The following is a 20,368-nucleotide window of genomic DNA, read 5'->3' on the forward strand; positions in this document are numbered from 1 at the left end:
AGTTATCACTTCGTTTCCAGCTGTCTGGAATTTTCCAGGGAAATAATTATGTTGGAAAACGCTGGCTGTATTTCCCAAGCCATTTCATTGAAAGCATCTCGAACCTGAACAGGGCAGGTTTTTTTTTTTTTAATTTGTAATGAGTTTGGCCCAGCCTCGGTGCACTGGAAACGGTGGGAGGTCCCAAACTTAAAGAGAAGCCCGTTGTCAGATCTACATCAAAGCTGACAGCCTGGGAGGCTGAGGTGCCCTGGAGCTCTGGGTCCCCAGCAAAGGTAAGTCCTGGAGCTTCACGGTCCCTCTGAGTTTCTAAATCAGCTTCATGTTCTTTGCTGTAGAACAGCTGCAGGCACTGGTTCCTTGAAATTCAGCACATTTTTGGCTTTAGTTTGATTTTACTCCAAATCAGACTTTAAAAAAAAAAAATAAATTCCCAGAAAGCGGAATCAGATTTTCCAGCCAGCTCTTTTCCCAGGTCAGAGACTGCCCGGGCTACGACTCCTGTAAGTAACTTTATTCTCTGTTCCCTTTCAGCCCAGTAAGCCTACATGTAATGACAACCGCCTCGTACCTTTCTGCTTTTTACTAGTGTTGCCCGATTTACTTCGCGTGTCCCTCCCCGCTGTCCTGACGGAGACAGCACGTTGTGTCTCCCCTCGCTGACCCCCTGCTCCTCTACCTGCTCTCCTACAACGGGCACCTTTTATACCCCCCCGGCAGCACCTGTGCGCTTCTAGTGTGGATTTTTTTTTTTATCGGACACGGGCATCTAACGCTGTGTTTGGTATTTTAGCCGTAATTTAGCTTTTTTCCACGCCGCCCGGAGGAGGGCCGTGGGTCGAGGCAGGGGTGCAAGGCGCCCCGTGCCTGCTCCCGCCCCCCAGCCCGGGGCGCTGCAGGAGGGGGCACCCGGCCCCTTCCCAGCGGGTGGGAGAGCCGGGGCTGCCGCAGTCCCGCCGGGCCGGGGGTGGCCGGGCACCTCCACGGCCGGGCCGGGCCGGGCCGGGCCGGGGGCGCCGCCGCCGCCGCTGCCGCTGCCACGGGCAGGGCCGGGCCGGGCCGGGCCGGGGCGAGCAGCGCGGCGCCAGGCGGAGCGCGGAGCGGAGCGGAGCGGGGCGGGGCGGGGCGGGCGGTGCCGGCGCGGTGCGAGGGGCGGGCGGCGCGGCTCGGGGCGGCCCCGCTGCTCCTCCCCCGGCGCGGGGGCGGCGGGAGGCGGGGCCGCGGCGGCGGGGCGCAGCCGCCTCCTTTCGGGGCCGGGGATCGTCGCCCCGGGGGGGCTGCGGCCGCTGCCAATTGCGTAAGGGCGGCAGCCGGGGCGGGGAGCGGCGGGAGGTGGCGAGCAGCCGGGCGGCCTCCCGCCGTGTCCGGGGCGGGGAGCGCCATGCCGCCGCCCTGAGCGCGCCGCCGCGCCGCGCCGCGCCGGGCCCAGGTGAGTGCGCGCCCGGCCGGGGGCGGCGGCGGCGGGGCCGGCAGCGGCGAGGCGCTGCGGCGGGGCGGGACGGGGCTGCCGGCGAGGGCGAGCCGCCGGGCCGCGGGCCGGCCTGCCGCGGCTGCCCGGTCGGCCGCTGCGGCACCGGCCTCTTTTGTTCGCGGGGCCGGCGGGAGGGGAGAGAAGGAAGGGAGGGGAGGGGAGAGCAGAGGAGGGAGCGGGGGCGGCGGCAGCCGGCGGCGGGGCGGGGAGGGCCGGCGGCGGGCGCAGCCGCGGCTGCCCGGTGGAGCCGCCTGCTCCGCCCGGGGCCGTGCGAGCGCGTCCCGGGCGCTGGGCGCGGAGGCGGCGTGTGCCCCCGGCGTGCGCGTGCCCCCGGCGCCCGCCTTGCCGGCAGGTGTGGGCTCCGCGCCCCTCCGCGGGGTGCGGCGGCAGGTGCCGCGGCGGGGGCTGCGTGGGCAGGGCTCCATCGCTTTTGTGAGCGCTCCTGGCCGGATGCTCCCGGCATCACGCCGCGAAGCAAGGCTGGGCTCAGACCGTTTCCACGGCAGTCGCTCCGCTAGGACCTGCCCTGATAGGCATCCCCGAGCGCCTGGGTTATGACGGCTTGCCTTTCCTGTGCCTGGTAACCGGCAGCCTGCTTTACCTGCCCAGAGGCACGGAAAAAACAGCGGGAGTGGTATATCTCAACCCTCCTAATAAAAGAGGGTGTGCGGTGATGAATGCGCTACATTTGTGCTACAGCACAGCTCAGATGAGGGGTGTGGGCTGAAGATCCTATCCTTGTTTATATTTTAAATGTGAATTAGCGGCACGGATTCTTTAAAAGGGAAGAGATTTTATATTCCTGAGTAGTTACAAAAACGAAGTAGTGCCTGGGGCTTGACAAAGACAATGCAATAAGGAAGATAAAGCAGTACTTCTCATTTTTGGGTGGCATCAGTCGAGTTTTGATGGATCACAGAAAAAGATTTGTAACAGCTTATCTGCATTACTGATGTGAAATGGCCCATGGGTAGCAGTAGGGAGGAGGGGAGGTTCATCTTTGTTCTTAGGAGTCTGTAGCTCTCGGAGGTGCTTTGTCTGTATGGATCCTGCGCACTGCCTGCACGAATGTGAAATCTTCTGCCAGATCAAGTTTGTCGGGCCTGTTCCTCTTGCTCTTTCCCTACGAATACAGCATCCAGCAGAGTGTATGCTAGGGGCTCGAGCTAGGCAAAGTGTCCAGAAGAATAACAGTTTTATGTAAAGCACAAGTAATGCCCCCAGGTACAAACGGATTCAGGAAGAAAAAGAAGAAAAAGGGTGGGGGGGAGAGACAAGAGGACTGCTGTGAGGTCCTTGCTAAAGTGAGACTGCAGAAGTGTCTTCTGAAATTTAGCATCTGATCTGAACAGTAGCTGTGGCGTGTGCTGTTTTGAGATGTGGATAGATATTTTTTTCAGTGGTGGACTGTAGGATTTTTTAAATTATGAACGTTAACACTTTAGCCCCACAATATTTTGTGGGGAAGGTGGTGGTGAGGGTCGGCTGGAAGCTTTTAACCTGTTCATCAGACTTGTTGCTAATTGGCGGAGACACTAAGCAGTAGAGGATGGTGACCCCTGTGTGGAAAAACTGTTGTTTTCAGCAGGCCCTGTAAAATCCACTAAAGGTTTCCCAGCAGTAACTGGTCCCATGACTGGAAGGGTTACCATTTGGTGGCACAGTTCACATTTCTTCCAAGTTGACAAACCAGGGTATGGAGCAGGGGGAACAAAAAGGTTGTTTTTCCCCTAAGGCGTGAATATAAAAATAGGTACAGCACAAGGAGATCTACTAATCCTAGAAGATTGAAGAACAAACTGTGGTACTTCCTTGGTTACTTTACAGCTTGATCGTCTCATGTGTGTGTCGTCCCCCCCCCCCCCCCCCCCAGTTTTTAAATCTCAGTTAATACATATTTGAATAGCTTGTACTTGAAAGGAGGTTAGGTTTTATTTCCTTGAGTAATGATAGGGTACAGTGGGACAGGTGCTTTTCAGTCTGATTTAAATACTTGAAAGCAACATTCTTATCACTAAAGATGCAAATAGATGCCCACATACCTTGGACAATCTGGACTAGAAACATTCTTTAATTACAGATAACTTATTCATTTGCTTTTAATACCAAGCACAGTCATTAACTTCCCTTATCATGTGTCTAGCACATTGCAGAAAAATCTTTAATAAACAGTTTTAGCATACTATTTTTGTGCATTTTTAAGTACGTCAGTTCAGCATCTTGGTGTGGAAGTTTTGTTTGCACAAAATGAGCAGTGTTCTGCAGGTTGTTATTTTTCCTCCACGTGAGGAAAGAAAGATGGGTATTAGAAATGTCAAGGATGTTATTCAGTGACTCAGTTGTGTTTATCTTATCTGTTGAGTATGAGGTAGTCCTTTGCTCCTTTACCCCTGGGAAGGCACTGACCACCCTCTACACTGGGATCAGAGCTCCACCTCCTCTTTGTTCTGCCTTGCACAGGAGATGGAGGGGGAACCTGCTCCCCAGTGTCTGCTGGGGGCTGACGCTACAGCCTCCACAGCTGTAGAGGTACACCCCTGCTACCCCCGCCTCACAGCTAAAGGAGCTCCTCAGCTGATGGGCCACATCGTGCATCTCTGCAAGGAAGCTTGTCCCACAGTGCTTGCGGCGACAAGTGCTTGCTGTTCTTCACCTTCTGTGTGCTTGCGCCAGTGATTAAAAACTGCTGACAGACATTAGTGGGAAAATTATCATCTAGTAAATCTCACTTTCTGTATATTAAAAAATTGCATGATAGGAGCGTAGTCTGAAGTATATTGGTAAAGTTCCTTCTTTGCATTAGCAAGGCAGTTCGATAAAATCACCTAAAGTATACATCAAAATGTGATTAAAATCTGTATTGTAGATTACAGTTTCTTGTTTGGAATCAAGTCATGATTAGACTTGATCCATTCTCAGCTTATTTTTACTAAAAAGGATTTCACTACTGATTTAATGGAGATGTTTTTGGCAAGACAAATGGGAATGAATTGTTTGTAGATGTGGGTGTAGAAATCCACAGAAATTTTTTCTTGGAATAGTAATACTGAGAAAGGAAATGGAGAGGGAGTAGAAGACTATATACCTTGAAGAAAGATGTGAGGGAGAAAAGTGATGTATTTGCCAATATGGAAAGGAAATACTGAAGATGTTAAAGAATGCATACTTTAGAACTTGTAACTGATTTTATGCCTTTGTTGTGAAGTAGGTTAACAAAAGGGAATGTACTAGTAGCTCTTCTATCTCTTTGGCGCATGGGATTAAGAAGGAAAAAAGAAAAGTGTAGTGCAGTCATGCAAAATGACTAGCTATACCTGGCAGGATATTGCAGGGCTTGGCTGTTGGGTGCAAAGTTCTTGGAGTTTCCTAGACAGGAATTTACCACAGTAATCCAAAATATGAATGCAGCCACCAGCTCAGCAGAATGCGTACTTAATGGTGGATTAGAAGGCTTTGTTTTGCTTTTTAAAGACTTGCTTCTGTTTTGAGATATCCCAAATATGCTGTACGTGATTTTTATAAAAGGGAAATGACGAAAAATGTTTTTTCTTTTCTAAAGTTGTACAGGAGTTTTATGTCGTGTAAGTTAAATCACTGTATGTTATTCACTAGGCTCTCGACTCGCGTAGTTCTGTGACTCCTGTGATGCCTTAGAGCCATAGAGGATGTTGGTGTTCAGACATACAGTCAAGTTATCCTGCATTAGCTTAGCTGTAGAAGCTCTTTTGACAAGACTGTTACTTTTAAGGCTTTGTGCTCTCACAGGTTTAGCTGGTATGTGCCCTGCCCTTCTGCTGGAGGCCACCGTTCCTACAGCAAAATGAAAACTGTTCCTATGTTTCAGCTACCTTATGCCAGTCTGGCATGTTAATTTAAGCCACCAGGTGTATTTTGTGCTGATAATGTCAACAGACAATTGCAGTGGCTGAGCTGAGGAGGGATTTGGCCCTTATTAGGAGGAGATGATTTTGGAAAAGTGGGGGCAGAAGAAGACAGTTAAATGAGGTCTTAAAGCATAGTCGAAGAATGGCCATATCATACCAGACAAAGTGTCCATCCAGACAATTACCCGATGTCTGACAGTGACGAGTAATAGATGTCTGGTAAAGATACTACATAATGATACTTGCAGCTTCCAACAGCTTATGGTTCTAGGACTTCCTAAGCTCGAGGTGCTATTATTTATGCAACAATCCTCGACTGACTTCTCTTCTGTGGCCTTGTTTTTCTTTGAACCCACGTAAGTTCTTGAAGTCAATAGCATCCACTACTGAGTCAGGTTCAGAAACCTCTTTGTCTGCCTTTTTTTTTTTTTTCTTGGAAGAGACATGAACAGTCATTTGCATTCTCAGTGCTACTTCTGACTGTATGGACCTGTGTCATATATCCTCTCTCTTAGTCATCCTTCTCCAGGATGAAGAGTCCTTTGGGGGTTCAAACAGCTAAGAGGTGCTGATGTCACGGCTGTTTGCTCAGTGGATGTGATTTGGAGCTCTTAGCTTAATTATCTTTAATGCAAACTCATTTAACTTGGCTCATACAAATGGCTCAAGACAACTCTAAAAGAATGTAGGTGTGCAGCTGCAGCAATTCAGCTTCTCCAGCAGCATTGTTTCCTTTGTGGCTGATGCACAATTAAAAACTGCAGAGACAATCCTTCAAGTAAGTAGAATAAGAGGTGGCATATCACTTACTGAAATTTGAGTTGGACTGAAAAAAAATTATAAGAACTTGAGACCTGTACCTGAGAAGAAAACCAGGATAAGTACAAAATACCAGGATGAGGAAGGAGGAAATGCATATATTGATATGGAAGAGAGCATGTTATGCTACTGATTCATGTTTTAACTATGATTTGAACATGACAACCCACTGATTATTAAGTGATTCTATCAATAGAGTCAGGAGTTTTTTGGAGTATTTATTCTTATGTCTGTTGACCAAAGCTAAATATGGGATCTGACTCTTTTCCCCACTGCCTGCTACATTCTGTACTGTAATATATGCCTATAATCTATTTATGAGAGCTTTTCTAATTTAATAAGAAGAAAACAGGTATCTAGTCTCACCTGACTCAACTAGTCTCTTCCTCATCTGAGTGGATTGCAGGCCAGAACTCTGTTTAACCAGTGATTCAAGGTAGTGCCAGAACTGGACTTCACTTTTCTGAAGTATGTTACCATTACATAGAAAATTTTCCTGCAGTGAAGTCCTAAGCTGTAGAGGTTTTGGATGGGATTTGTGTTCTTCTAGAGACTGTAAATGTCTGTAGATACCACTTCTTCTTATTGTCAATATGAGAAGTAGTTTAAAGGAATTTTTTTCCTGTTTTTAGCTTTTTTCCCTACCATCTTCTTCAGGTTCTCTTAAGGTGAATGCTGCAAATCCGTTACTTTCATGTGGAAGCTTTTGACTTAAACAGAGCTATTTATTTGTCTAAAAGTAGGCTTGTACTCAGATGCATTGCTGAGCTGAGGGAGACCAAAGTGTTCTGTAAACTAACTCTCACAATGTCCCTGTGAGGCTAGTGACCGCTTTTTTTCTCATGTTACAGGCTTGGGGCCCAAATAAGCTGTGACTCATGCAGCAAGCTAATGGCAGATGCATGATTAAAATGCAAGTTTCCACTCTTGATCTCTTATGCAAGTTATTAAATCTTTCATTTCTGAAAATGAGAGAAACAGTAAAAATTACTGTATTCATGTTGCCTATTTCAGCACACGTGCCGTATTTCCTAGTGTGCTCTCTTGGATCCTCTGTATTTAAGTCATTGGTGTATGCAAAGAAACAAATGGTTTTTGAATAACTTCCTACAGCAGAATGTGCTATTGTTTTAACAGTGAATGAAAAACAGAATAGAGTTCCCCAATTTGTGATTTATAAAGAATAACTGTGTCAAAAAGAAACAAAGGGGAAAAAAAAATTGAAGTCACTGGAAGCGTCAGGCATCATTTTAGATACACAGACCATAGTTCAATGCTGTGGCTTCTGGCTTGGGTTTCTTTGTTTCAATGGTCAAGATCTGAAGATGTTACTAATGTATTAGAGCAGACTGAAAATAGCACTGTCTTGAGGTCTGCTAAGAACACTTGAGTGCTTGCAGGGTAATGTTCGGTGTCCAGGAACTGGAAAAGACCAACATGTTCCTGCAGTTTCCGCAGTAAGATGCATCTCTGCAGAAGAACTACAAAGATCTCTAAGTTTGGTACACGAACTTTTCAGAAAGTTAGGTATTTCATCTGCTGCATCATATGCTTTCCTGACCATTATGTAGGTGAAACCAAGAGTGCTGCAGAGCTCATTCACACAAACTGGGTGAAGGACAAAAGCCCCGTTGTCATTGGAGAAGGGAACCATTTTTCTTGTACAAACCCCCCACTTTGCCTCTGATCTTTCAGCATCATGCTTAATGGAGATCTACCAAATGCCTTCAGAAGGGGCTAGGGACTAAATTAATGGCTCTCCTGTATGCTGTAAGCCGTGAACCCGAGAGTGGTTTTGCTTGATGTGCTGTAACTTCATACTTGTTCCCACAGACAAACTCATATTCCACAGGCTGCAAATTACCTATCTCCTTCCCTTGGGAAGCAATCTTCTCAACATCCTCTCCCCCCCGCCCCAGCATCCTTTCTAATCCGTATCTAATAACTAAATTGTTTTGCATATGACCTAAACATATGTAATTAAACTTTCCCGACTTGTATATATGTTTCAAATTTGCTTCTGACCCAGAGAGAGACTTGTGTGCTCAAAAGATTTCGTTAGACCAGTTGATGAAGATTACTTCTGTCTACAGACCTTGTATTATACTGTAAATATTATGCATGCAGGCACTTCTGTCTCTTGATCTGTGGTACTTTGGAAAGACTTGTTTTAAGAAATGTGGTCCTCAGCTCAAGTAGCTTCCAGTGGTTGCATATCATGCAATTTTGTGCATTTTCTGTGTGCCAAAAAAATCATTAAAAATTAATAGTTGCTACACAGGAAATTCAGAAAATCTGGCACAACATGACTTATTTTGGACAAAGTTTTATAATTCTTACTGTGTTTGTATCTGTTTCTCACTGACTCTTTCTGTTTGTCCTCAGATTTTCTTCTGAAACTGCTGGGCAAGGCAGAAGGCTCAGTGGTGGCATGCAGAAAACAGTGTATATGATAGAAGATGTCTAGAGTTTTTACACTTTAAGTCAGCTGGGATTTTTCAGGGTGTTATAAACATTGTTGTGATTTCCAACAGTTACTTAACTGTGTTAATGTGTTTTACTGTGCACACATTCTTTCCAGCTTTTGCACACACGGGTGGAAAAGGTTCCTACAAACATGCCATCTATTATTGTAGTGAATAGGTGTAACTTCAAAACAAGGCAGTGGAAGAAAATGTGGAACTGGATAGGAAAGCATGGGGGCACCCCATGTGTCTACTGGGAACCATTAATTTTCTTAATGGTGAGGTTAAGATTTGTTGAACTGGGGACCTCTAAGGCACTTGAAACATTGTCCTGAAATTAGTATCTCTGCTGTAGTTGACGAGCTTGGAGGCTTGTAAAGGTGTGCATGTCATACTTTAGGAGTTTGCTTCACACCACTTTCTGTTCAGTAATTGCAGCTACTTAGGAGCTTTTTAATACTGACTTCTTATCCCTTTCACTTCTCTTGGGTTTCTCACTGCCCTTTGATCTCATACCAGACAAGTGCCTGTGCCAGGAAAGCAGCAATAACCAATGTGGCACTGTATTGCATGGGGAAATACTTTTCTTGATGTGTGTGGTTTTCCCCCACCCTTCCTCAGTCTTTGCCTTAATCGCAGTTATATACTCTGAGATTAAACGGTGTGGTAACAGGTCAGCCCTACAGCTGGTGGTGCCTGATAGCCCGGGGCAACAGAAGTGGGATTTCTTCTAGTTTCTCTTTTGTTTTATTTTTAAGACCTGTGAACTATGCATCCTTAAAATATGCTTTAAGGGAAGCATTAATTTCTTTGCACTGTATGGAAGTAAGGGTTTACAAAGTTTTGAGAAGGTGCAAGGGTGTGGGAGTTTTCTAGTGCATTTGACATGTTTTGTTACACTAAGCATTTGACAGGAGAAAAGTGTGAAATATCTTGATATATTTCTCACATTTTGGGTGGTGTCAGGTGATGTTTTGAATTACCTTGTGAAAGAATCCAGTTCCTTTCCAGGAAGCCAGCCCCAAAGGGAGTAACAGATAAGCATGCCGCTTGCTTCTGAGCACACGCTCATGTCTCGGAAGATTCAGATGTTATCCCTTGGTTGTACAGTGCATATGTTTCTAGTTTCTGCCAGTGTGGAACAATGTGGGCTTGTGTGAGCGTGTAGTAGTGGCACAAGTTAAAAGTGGTGAAGGAATACATGAGGAGACTGGAGATGTTGCAGCCTGTTCAGTGGCTCATTGCTGTCTGCCTGCTGGGGTTTGCTGTCCACACAGCTCAGATGCTCTGTTGGCAGAGCTAGACTTGCAGCTAATCACTGTTTTTACTTAGACGCTGTGCAAAATAAACTCCTTTTTTTATTTTTAATTTTTTTTTTTTTTTATTTAAGATGGTTTAAACTGACTTGGCTGATGTGATGAGTATGAGAAGTACTTGCTTGCTTATGTTGTGGGAAGGGGTGCATAAGCAGAAATCTGGATTGTGTAGAGTAGCAGTACTCTTGCAAAAGAGTGACATGCAATTAGTGTAGCCTTCCAGCAGATGGGTGGTGACGAGTACATGGTGGGCTGAAGCATCTGAGATGCTCTAGCTGAATCCGTGCATTGGAAGCTTCCCTGGTACTGGTGAGCTGGAAGAACATACTTATGTGTGGCCCTGACTAAAAGCTGTGGTGAATAACGGGTTTGAAAATACTGCATAGTACCCTGTTGAAGGCTGAAGGGCAAGAAGTTTGCAAATACTGAGATAGCAGCCTGCCTGAATGGCATGGCAAATAACAGATTTGTACAGACTGAATTCTGTATAACTCTGTTAGGTAAGGTAATTAGTTGTATATTGTGTGCAAGAACTTGACTTTTACTGAAATCGTTTTGAAGCAAGCTGAAAAGTAAAATACTGCGTCACTCTGTATGCTACAGTACAATCGTAAAAGTGGTGGTGTTCTTGTCTAGGACTGTACCATCAGGAGATGTCCAGATCATGAGCTCCTTTAGGAGACCTCATACTTCTGTGGGTTTAGGAGATCCTGGTGACAGGAGCCAGTCCTCTCTGGTGTTTATAATTGCAAATGGTCTCCTGGGACCTTTGACCGCAACTTATTTTTGCCCCCCCCCCCCCCCCCCCCAAAAAAATAGAATACAGCATAGGCACAAATCAAAGGGAAATGGCAAGCCTTGGGTGGAGAAAGAAAAAGTGTTACATGGAAAAATTCAGGTGCATGGGGACTTGCAAGGAAATGTGGTATTTAAATAGTTCAGTCAGATTCTGTGCCCCCCCTCCCCCCCCGCATTTTACTCAGACTGTATTTGTGCAACAAAATAACCGCACTCTCTAGGGTGTAACTGGCCATATAGCCAATTACCACACTTGCATTTGTGTGGTGCTATCTGAAGACTTCCACACAGTGGAAATAAACAAGTCAATAATTTGGATTAGATTATCAATGTGTCTTAATTTTAAAGAAAAGCCAGTAGCTGCTCTACAGGATAGAAAAGATCGTTTTTTCCGCTAGAGAATTTCAAATAACACAGGAAGAGGGAAGGAAGTGTTGAAATGGTTACTCCTGTTGTAATGGAAAGCTATATATTTTGTTTGTGCTAAGTATCTCCTTATGGCTCTGTTTCTTTATTTTGTAGTGGGTAAGACAGTGATTCTGCAGTCTCTTTTCCACCCGTCGTTGGGGTGACCTGTGTTTGCACTTGAGTGGGATAGTTGGAAAACTTTTACAGTTTGCAAAATGAGGCTTGCAAACAAGGTGGAATGCTTTGTACGGAATAAAATATGCTTGAAATATGACACAAGTGTTTTCCATGTCTGTTGTAACGCATAACTTTTTACTTTAAAGGGCTAGCAGTACCTTGAGGCCTTAGTAGGCAAAATTGTGGTAAAATTATTTTGTAAAAGTAAGTTAAGTTTTGCATAACCATTCTCGATTTAGTTGATATAGCTGAGCAATTAGCTTGAGCAACTAGCAAAGAGCTTGAGCTAATAAGCAAAGAGCAACCTTGTTAACTCTTTGTTTCATGTTATAATGAACACTCTGCAGTCATTTTGTCAGTGTGATAGATAAATGCCATATCTGAAAACTATTTAACCAAGTTTAAGGAGGTGGGGGTCCAAACCGTAAAAAAACCCCCCTCAATACTGGATCAGATTCCTTTAAATTTTTAATCAAAGAGATACATCAGTATTTGTTTCAGCTAGACATAAATACTGCCTTTGAATTAGTTGAAAAGCTCTTTCTCTACTCAGCTTTTAACACCACTTCTAAAACACAGAAATGATTGAGTTTTCACTGCTGAAAGATGACTAGTTGAGTGTAAAAGCACATGTGGTGAAAGCAAGCTGTTCCACAGTGCTCATAACGCATAGGGCAGTTAAGTTTGAGAGCAGAGGATTGGGTTTGTGGAATAGTTTCTCAAAGAACAGAAAGGAGAATGGTGAAAATCAATTTGCTACAATGAACAGGTGCGAGAAACACTGCTGGAGGACTTGGCGTAATTTTTTGCGCTCTGGGATGGCTACTCCAGTTAATGTTTCAGTGCCTTTATTGTCATTGTGCGTACATCTGGAGATGCATTGTCTCCCATGAAAGGGTAATCCAGCCTGTTCAAGAATAACAACTGTTTTGCCTTGAAACAGTGAAGTATCAGATTTTGCAGCATGGGAGACAAAAGGCTCCTTTGCTACTTCTCAGAATAAGATCACAGTTGTCACGTTTCTCCTTCACCAGCGTGCCTGGCACTTCAGAGTGTAGCTCAGACTTCCCTTTGTTAATGGAAGAGAAAGAGGATCTTTATGCCCTTCCGTTATTGGTAGTTTTTATTTTCATAATTCACTTTGCTATTTAATACACATGACTTGTGCCTAAATCCCCTTCAGGATTTAGTTTAGAAAGTTAGGTTTCAGTTAACTGAAACTTGAGCAGCCTTCTCAAAAAATCCCATCCCTAAGAAATGTTAATAAAAAAGAATAAAGAATCATGCCAGCTTTGTGAATACTCCATACAATACAACACAGTTGACCAGAAAGCCTGAGAAAACAGTCAAATGCAGTTTTGCGTCTCTTAAAGCAAGCCAGAAGAGCGTGGTAGGTTAGAACCTCTGGTGAGGATGGGCCAGGCAGCGATGTTTTTGGTAGGCTTTCCTCATTGGTTGCTTCAGAAAAAGACAGAAACAATATGAGTAACTGAAATAAAAGTAGCACTCACTTCTGGGTGATAGGTGCAGAGGTCTGGAGCAGTCACGTTGCTTCCAGGCTTTGTGTCCAAACGCAGGCATCTCAGCAACGAGAAAAACCATGAGGTTTGCTGAACAAGATGCAGATGACTTTCTTACAGGACCGTTCCTGATGCACCTTTACTAGCAACCGAATCTTGCTGTGAGTAAACTGAGAGTTTGCGGGCTCTATATGCCTTAGCTAATTAAAAGTGTTGACTAAGTTGCATCGCTGTGAATATAAATAAAATTGTGTTTGGTATTTTATGGATTAAATTTAAATGCTTTTTTCTGCTTCCAGTGTGGAAGGAAGGCTTGTCTCTTTCATGAAGGAAAACAATGAGGAGTTTGTTCAGCTTCTGCGTGCAGAAGAAATACATTTAGGCATTCTTTGCATAACTGTGGGGAAGAAGGGCTTGCTAGCTTTCTCATTGTTCAGCTTGTTTCTTAATCGCATAATACAAATTAACTGTGAAAACACTCAGTGAAAAATACCTAGTGGAACTACGAAGAAATGGTCTGTGCTGTACTGTGTTCCCATACCAGATGCTTTTGAGTTTAATTTTGTCGAAGATACATATACTATTGTCTCAAGCTGTTATACCGTGGCAAATGACCACGCAACTGAGTGACTGATACTTTCTAAATAGACACAGTTTCAGTGGCTGTTCTTCTTAAGAAGGCCTGTGGCTTAAAATTGCTTTTTTTAATGTTTGTTTCTTTTTTTTTGTTTTATGTATTATACTCTGTATTCTGAAAGCCTGTCTCTTATTTTTTCCCTGTGTGTGTGTGCGTGTTCCAGTGACTTTATAACATGCAAGACACTGATGCCAGGGGGAGCTCCCCTGCTTTCCTCCGGCCTCAGAACGGGAGCAGTCACAGGTCTTCGGGGTACGTCCCGGGGAGAATTGCCCCTCTCCGTCCCCCGCCACCTTCACAGAGCCATGCTGCAGCCGAATTTACCTCTGCGAGACAAGAAGCCCGGACAAGACTCCCGTCCTTACCAGTGGATCAGCACCGCCGCCAGGCAGAAGCCAACAGGCATAAAAATACTCTCGTTTGCTTTGCCATTTCTAGCCTTTCACTTTTTGTTGCACTGGGGATTTTTTTGGGAATAGCTTCAAAATATGCTCCGGATGGTAAGTTCTTTTGCAAACAAAATAATCCTAGAAGCTATGGTCCCTGTGAACGTAATTCAATAATTCAGCATCAGGATTAGTGTTAAGAGTTAAGTGCAAAAATAGGATGCTTACTGCAATTTTTAAAATGGAGGGAAGCAGTGTTTGGGGGCTAAGATCCGCTCCTGTTTCTGTTATCAGTGTCATTTTTACGTGTTTTTACTGTGAATGATTCAATTTACTTACATGAAGCAAAAAGGCATAGCAGTAAATAAAGAATACTGGGGAGGGGGAAAGAAGTGTGAATGCTGTATAAGTGTAATTTTGTCTGCAGAAGATGCTGTCTGATCTGTTCACCAATTGCAGACACAATGAAGTCCTTCTGTTTAAGCAGTAACTAAGGAAGGTAGTAAAAGAGTGTTCAAGTAAAAACTTTTTAAAATCTGCGAGAATTTATACCAACATTACGTGTTTGCTTTGTTTATACACAAATTGGGCAGGGATCTTTTTGATCTATTAGCCCTGATTTTTTTTCAGCTCATCTTAGAAAACTGGGCGACTTTCATTGAATTTGGAAACCTCCCAAATGCATCAGTGGTTATAAAGCATGAACAGATGATGCGATTAACCGCTGATCACTAAGTATACATCCCTCTGGCCAAATACTGCTAGGAGTTGCTATGAGGTGTAGTTGCTAAAGGTTGGTAGTACAGTTTGGAGCATGGGTTGTTTTGTTGTTTTGTGGCTTGGTGGTTTTTTTTGTTTTGTTTTGGGTGGTTTTTTAAGGCAGAAGTCAGATTTCTAAAAGATAAACAGGGTTTTGAATTGAAACTATTGGCTGTTGTATCACAACAGACTTGGACTCCTCAGTGGCTTTTGGCATAGTAACTCAAAAGATTCTGTTTCCAAAGTCAGTGCAACACAGTCTGAACAAATTAGATAACCAATTGAAGATTTCGGATGACAGTACAAAATGAATGCGCACATCTAACCGGAGCACTCTTGGTGGTGGCTTGCCGAGATCTCTTCTTGGGTGAAGTTACTGAGTTTTCCTAATAATTATGAAGGAAAACAAACATACCTGAGGGAGTAGTAAATGTTGTGTTCTGATCCAGGTCACTGGTAACAGGGCTACGTATCTGCAGTACGTACTTCCATTACAGCCAAGTTCAAGAGAAGGCTGAAGGATGACTTAGCCAGTTGACTCTGAGAAGTACTTTTGGGGGGGAAAACCTTTCTACTGTGACACCAAGACTTTAACTTTTAATTAACTAAAAGTTGTAGATTTTGATGATGGTTTTAGTAGAAGTGGGGTGTTATCATGTGCTGTGGGATATGTAAAATAATAGTCCGTTTACGCTTTAAAAGCTGATAATGTGAAGGAGATGGCTTGCCTTTTTTAAAAAATGTAAGTGGTTTTGGTATGGTTTTGCTTCATCTGCAGTAGCTCATTCCAGAGGCAGAGTTGTGCGGATTTTTTGCGCTGAATGCATGGGCAGCATGTGGTTGAGAGATCACTGGGGTTATGGAGGATGTTGCAGGAAGAGTTGCTGTGATTTAGTAGACGGGCTTTTTTTTGTCTACAGTAATGACTTACGTAAGGGCTAAGGAGTAACCCAAGGTCATGACTGCTTTTCTTCAATGTCCCACTGCTTCTCGATGAAAGCCCAGACCAGTTTTCAGCATTAATTGTTGCATTGTGTCTTTCTGAAGTTTCCCTGCATTGTCCTTTAAAAAAAAAAGAACAGCATGCACCCATAGAATCCTTTGGAAACCCTGACACAAGAGAAAAATCCTACAGGCACCAAGTAAAGTCTGGCTGAAATGTTAATCTTGCAGTGGTGTTGTTGTTGCAGCAGCCCCCCTAAAGTTTCCCAACAGGTTGAAACGTTAATACGCTCAGCTCCAACCTAGCACATGCGGTACGGCAGCCAACGACACCAGTTCCAGCTAGGTGTGTTCTTCTTAAGGGCTAATTGGAAATCCATATTGTCAGTACTTTTAATGGCTGTTTGAAAGGCAGTGGAGGGAATGTGAGACTTAGTAGTAATTGCGTGTAAATCCTAAACCTCCGGTATACCTTCCCCAAAGGGAAAATGATACTTGTCTGCATTTCTGTTCCTGCCTGTCAGCTGGTTTCTTTTTTCCTCCTTGCTTTTATCTTCCTGTCATCATCTTTTTTTCTAAGTAGTCCTGAACACTGGAGATCAGGGAGAGCACTGGAAATGCAATTTCCTTCCCCATTTCCAGTGGCTTGTGCTGCAGGGTCAGGATGACAAGCTGGGGAGGTTTTCGGGGAAAAGTTCTGCTTGGCCTTTGCAGCTCTCAGCTGGAGCTTGCCCAGGGTAAACAGGATCCTCAGAAAATTTAGCTGCCAAACTGTGATAAACTTCTGCTGAGCATAATATAACACTGATAACTTTTTCCCAGAGGCCTTAAAAACTCCAGACTTGGTGGCTAAGCAGGTAGAAAGGAACTATTTAACTACATCTTGAGAACTGTTTCCTGCCTTTTCTCCTGCCAAACTTCATATCCTTGCTCCAGCACATGGAAGATTCTAGTATTTTTTTTTTTGGCAGGGTGTATTTTTTTGTGTGGGGTTTTTTTTTTCTCCACCATTTGCAAAAATATCACTTCCTCCCCCCCCAACTCTATTAGAAGCAACTAAACCTTAAGGAGAGCTGACCCATTTTTACAAAAGTGCTCTGAAGCAGAGGCCTGACTTGAAAAATTTTCAACATGAGTGGTTAAATTTGGCAAGGCCATAACTACCTAACGTTTTCTGGTCTATGCTTCTGTTTTCATTTAACCTTAACTGTAGCGGCAATGACTGTGGTCTGTAAAATCTAATCGGTAATTTTGGAGGTAACATATGGTGAAGTACTAAATATTTGATGTTTCCCTGCACCCCACTGCAGTTGCTAAGGGAGAATTTCAAAATACTTCTGGTGAGCACATCTTATCTGCTTGCCAAAAAGTTGATCCACTGTGCTTCGGAAGCATGCTTGCATTACAGGAGTGGCTACCTCTGATGCGGATGGCTTCCTTGCTGGATTGTAATGTACAACAGAATTTAATTTTTTTAGTTATCGTGCTATACCTCTTCTTTCTGACTCAACAGAAAAATTTACTGTTACTAGATCTTCTGTTCTGTGAATCACGCTAAGCAGAAATCATCAGGTTGCTGACTCATGGTTTCCTCACATTGCCCTTTGCCAGGAAATATGTTTCTTCACACTGCTTGTGTGTGTAGTGTCTGGGGGAAGGGGTTTAGTGACTCTGCATGAGTCAGGCAATAGACTTGCATTATCCAGTGAGTGCTCGGCAGCCTTGCCGATCGCAGTGCTTCTTGCTTTTTGGCTTTCCCTCGTGTTAAATTTCATTTTCTAAATGCAATCTCTTTAGGATCCCCCCAAAATGATTTTCTTTGGGTTTTATTTTTATATTTATGTTACTACTTTGATGCCTTTTGCCCTTGTGCAGTTCTGCTAATTTTTTCCCACTGGTAGTCAAATCTTGGTTTATGTGGGTTTCCTGAGCTGGAAAGGATTTGAAATGTGAAGAGTAACACCAAAGGAAAAACGTTTCTGTCAGCAAAACTAAGGCTGGCTTGTGTTAAACTTGTGGATAGGTTTCACTTTCTTTAGATTTTGCAAGAATGGGCTATTGCTAGGAGCTTTTTGCCCCCGAAGTTGCATTGCAGCTGTGTGGGTGCTTTTCTCCAGAAGATAAGGTGTGTAAAGGCTATTTTGACTGTTACTCTCAGTTGGGCTGCTAACCTGTTTATTTTGTCATCTTTTTGGTTGTCTTTTGCTTAAGAAAAATATTTTCAGTCTGAGTTTTCTTTTGGTAAGAAAATCCAAGGAATATACTTCCCGTTTCTGTTTTTGTCGTATGTCTATGCTGCTGCATTACTCAGCTGCTTAATATGCTAAAGATGTGCCTGTTGTAAATACTACACTGCTGTAACTTCATCCAAACCCACACAGCTCTGTCACTTCTTGCTGCTGCTTCTCCTTTTCTGGCCCGGTAGTATGGTGTTATTGCCTGTGTAGTGCCAGACCTTCAGCAGGGTTTCAGCAAGGTTTGCATGAGTCTCTGCTCTTGCGTGGTTTGTAGCCTGATATTTAAGCTGACTTTCTAAGGCGTACAAACCATGAGTTTAGACCCAAATGTCTTGTCTCCCCGGAAACTGCTCTGACCAGTAAGGTATTGTACTAAATATACTAACGATGTCTTGTCCCTCTTTATCCCTTACCTGCAAACCTATACTGAAAGAAGTGATCTGGGTGCTTAAAAGCAAGAAGGCATCAGCCTTTCTCACACGGGGAGAGACCGTGAGGGAGGTGAGATATTTAGTTGCTTTACGACTGCGTTAGCTGGCCTAGGACATCCAGTGCTCAGTGTGGCTGCTGTGGATCTGAGTGCTTCCCACTTACCCCTCGTCATCTACTGCAGGTGATGTAGAAAATCTCAAAAAAAAAATCAGATGGGGTTCGAAAGTGTCTGTTGTCAACAGTATATGTTGACAGTTCAGTCTGTGGTCATCAGTAGTTTAATTCAGTATAAGAATGCCTTCCCACCCTTGAGAGTTTAGGCACCTTTCTTTCAGGTATCTTTTTGGCTGCTCGAATACAAACAGTAGCATCGGAGGCTGCAGTGTTGTAGCCACAGAAGGGGGTGGGAGTCCTCTGTGGGTGACTGACTCTGCTTGTGTTCATCCTAGTGCTGCCTTGATTGATGTGACGATGCCTGTTTTTTAAAAGCTGAATTTCACATTGTATTGCAGAGAATTGTCCCGATCAGAACCCTCGTCTTAAAAACTGGAGCCCTGGAAAAGATCCTGAAAAGAGAGTTTTTATCAAAAAAGGGGATTTGTTTCGTCTGAACTCAGATGCTACAGTACACTCTATAGTTATACAGGATGGAGGTATGAAATAGCAAGATGAACATCATGCTTCAGTTTACTGCAGAGTTTTTACTTCTGTGATTACATGAAAAATGTGTTGGCATTTTATGTTGCAGCTTATTGACCAGTTCCCCTGCTTGTACTTTTCAGCCTGCTACCAGGCCAGGAATATTATTAAAAAGATGAATGAACACTGTAGAGTCTTTTCAGTGGAGTGTTGACGTGGTTTTCTGTAGGATATAGTAAAACAAGACTTGTGTAGTAGCCTTCCTTGTGCAAGATTTGATTGTCTTCTGATGGTGACTGTGGTATGTTACTAATTCTACCAAAATAGCAGAAAAAATTGGGAATAAAGTGACCAAATTCTTAAAGGTAAATCACAATTGGTAGGAGTTACTTTCCCAAATAAACATATATAAGAGCGTAACAGCTTAATTCATGGGTGTGGAAAACAAGTCTGTAATTTTTCTGTTGTTCTTATTGCAGAACTTGGTTCTTGGAGTCTATCTGAATTTTGCTTTGACCTACAGAAATATTTTTTTTTCCTTTAGGGTTACTTGTTTTTGGTGATGATAAAGAAGGTTCTAAAAATATTACCTTGAGAACTCGATTTATCCTGATAAAGGATGGTGGAATGCTTCATGTTGGAGCAGAGAAATGCCGCTATAAATCCAAAGCAACTATTATTTTGTATGGGAAGTCAAACGAAGGTGCTGATGTGCCAGAATTTGGCAAAAAATTTATTGGCGTGGGCCCTGAAGGAACGCTGGAGTTGCATGGGCACCAGAAGTTATCATGGACTCTTCTGTCAAAGACTATGTATTTCTCAGGGCTGGCCTATGGTCATCATACATTTAAAAAGAATTTTTCCCGAGGACTAAATGTGAGAGTGATCGATCAGGACACAGCAGAGATTTTGGAAGTGCTGAAGTTTGATACTCATGAATTTTCAGAAGAAAGCTTGAAGCTCCAGAACTTACTGAAAAATGGAAGTCCTGGTCGCATCATTGCTATTGCTGTAGGAGATTCAGCTGCTAAAAATCTACGGGAGGAAACCAGAGTGACTATTCAAAATCTTCTGGGAAGTAAGTTTGTCAGAGGATTGAGATACAGGTAAATTATTTATTTTCCCTTTTGTGCTGAGCAAAGATTAGATACAGCTTCTGCCCCCTTTGGGGGATTCGTTAAACTTTGACAGTGTCTGTTCTTAAAGTCTTCAGAGGATTCTTGGTGTTGTATGTAGTACTGCAGTAGTAGTATTCAGTGTGCAGTATTCTGATAGTGCAGAGACTGATAGTTACCGGTATCTGTGTGATAGACTCTATTACTTACTCATAATTGCTCTCTTTCACTGTTCTTTACAGAAATTAAAACTGGGTACAGCGAGGCATTTTTTTCTCATTCAAACACACAGATAGAAAACAGTTTCTAGGTGAAGCTTTTAATGCCTATGACTTTATGTTTGGAGGTACAGGGAATTCCGTG

At 43.7% G+C, this 20,368-nt stretch overlaps 1 protein-coding gene across 3 annotated transcripts in view; it reads left to right on the forward strand.

Annotated features, from left to right (window-relative positions):
• Nucleotides 1-252: 252 nt before the first annotated feature.
• The window catches only part of CEMIP2 (cell migration inducing hyaluronidase 2), a 52,112-nt gene continuing 31,996 nt past the window's right edge, over nt 253-20,368 (forward strand). For 2 of the 3 annotated variants that reach the window (XM_075526636.1, XM_075526638.1), the window contains exons 1-4: nt 12,749-13,019; nt 13,659-13,995; nt 18,764-18,904; nt 19,435-19,996. In XM_075526636.1, coding sequence (XP_075382751.1) covers nt 13,671-13,995; nt 18,764-18,904; nt 19,435-19,996 — 1,028 coding nt within the window. In that variant the 5' untranslated portion in view covers nt 12,749-13,019; nt 13,659-13,670. Of the gene's footprint in view, nt 276-12,748; nt 13,020-13,658; nt 13,996-18,763; nt 18,905-19,434; nt 19,997-20,368 lie in introns of those variants that run through there. The other variant, XM_075526637.1, reaches the window with a different exon arrangement.

This window comes from Mycteria americana, chromosome Z, assembly GCF_035582795.1.
Source record: "Mycteria americana isolate JAX WOST 10 ecotype Jacksonville Zoo and Gardens chromosome Z, USCA_MyAme_1.0, whole genome shotgun sequence".
NCBI lineage: Eukaryota > Metazoa > Chordata > Aves > Ciconiiformes > Ciconiidae > Mycteria > Mycteria americana.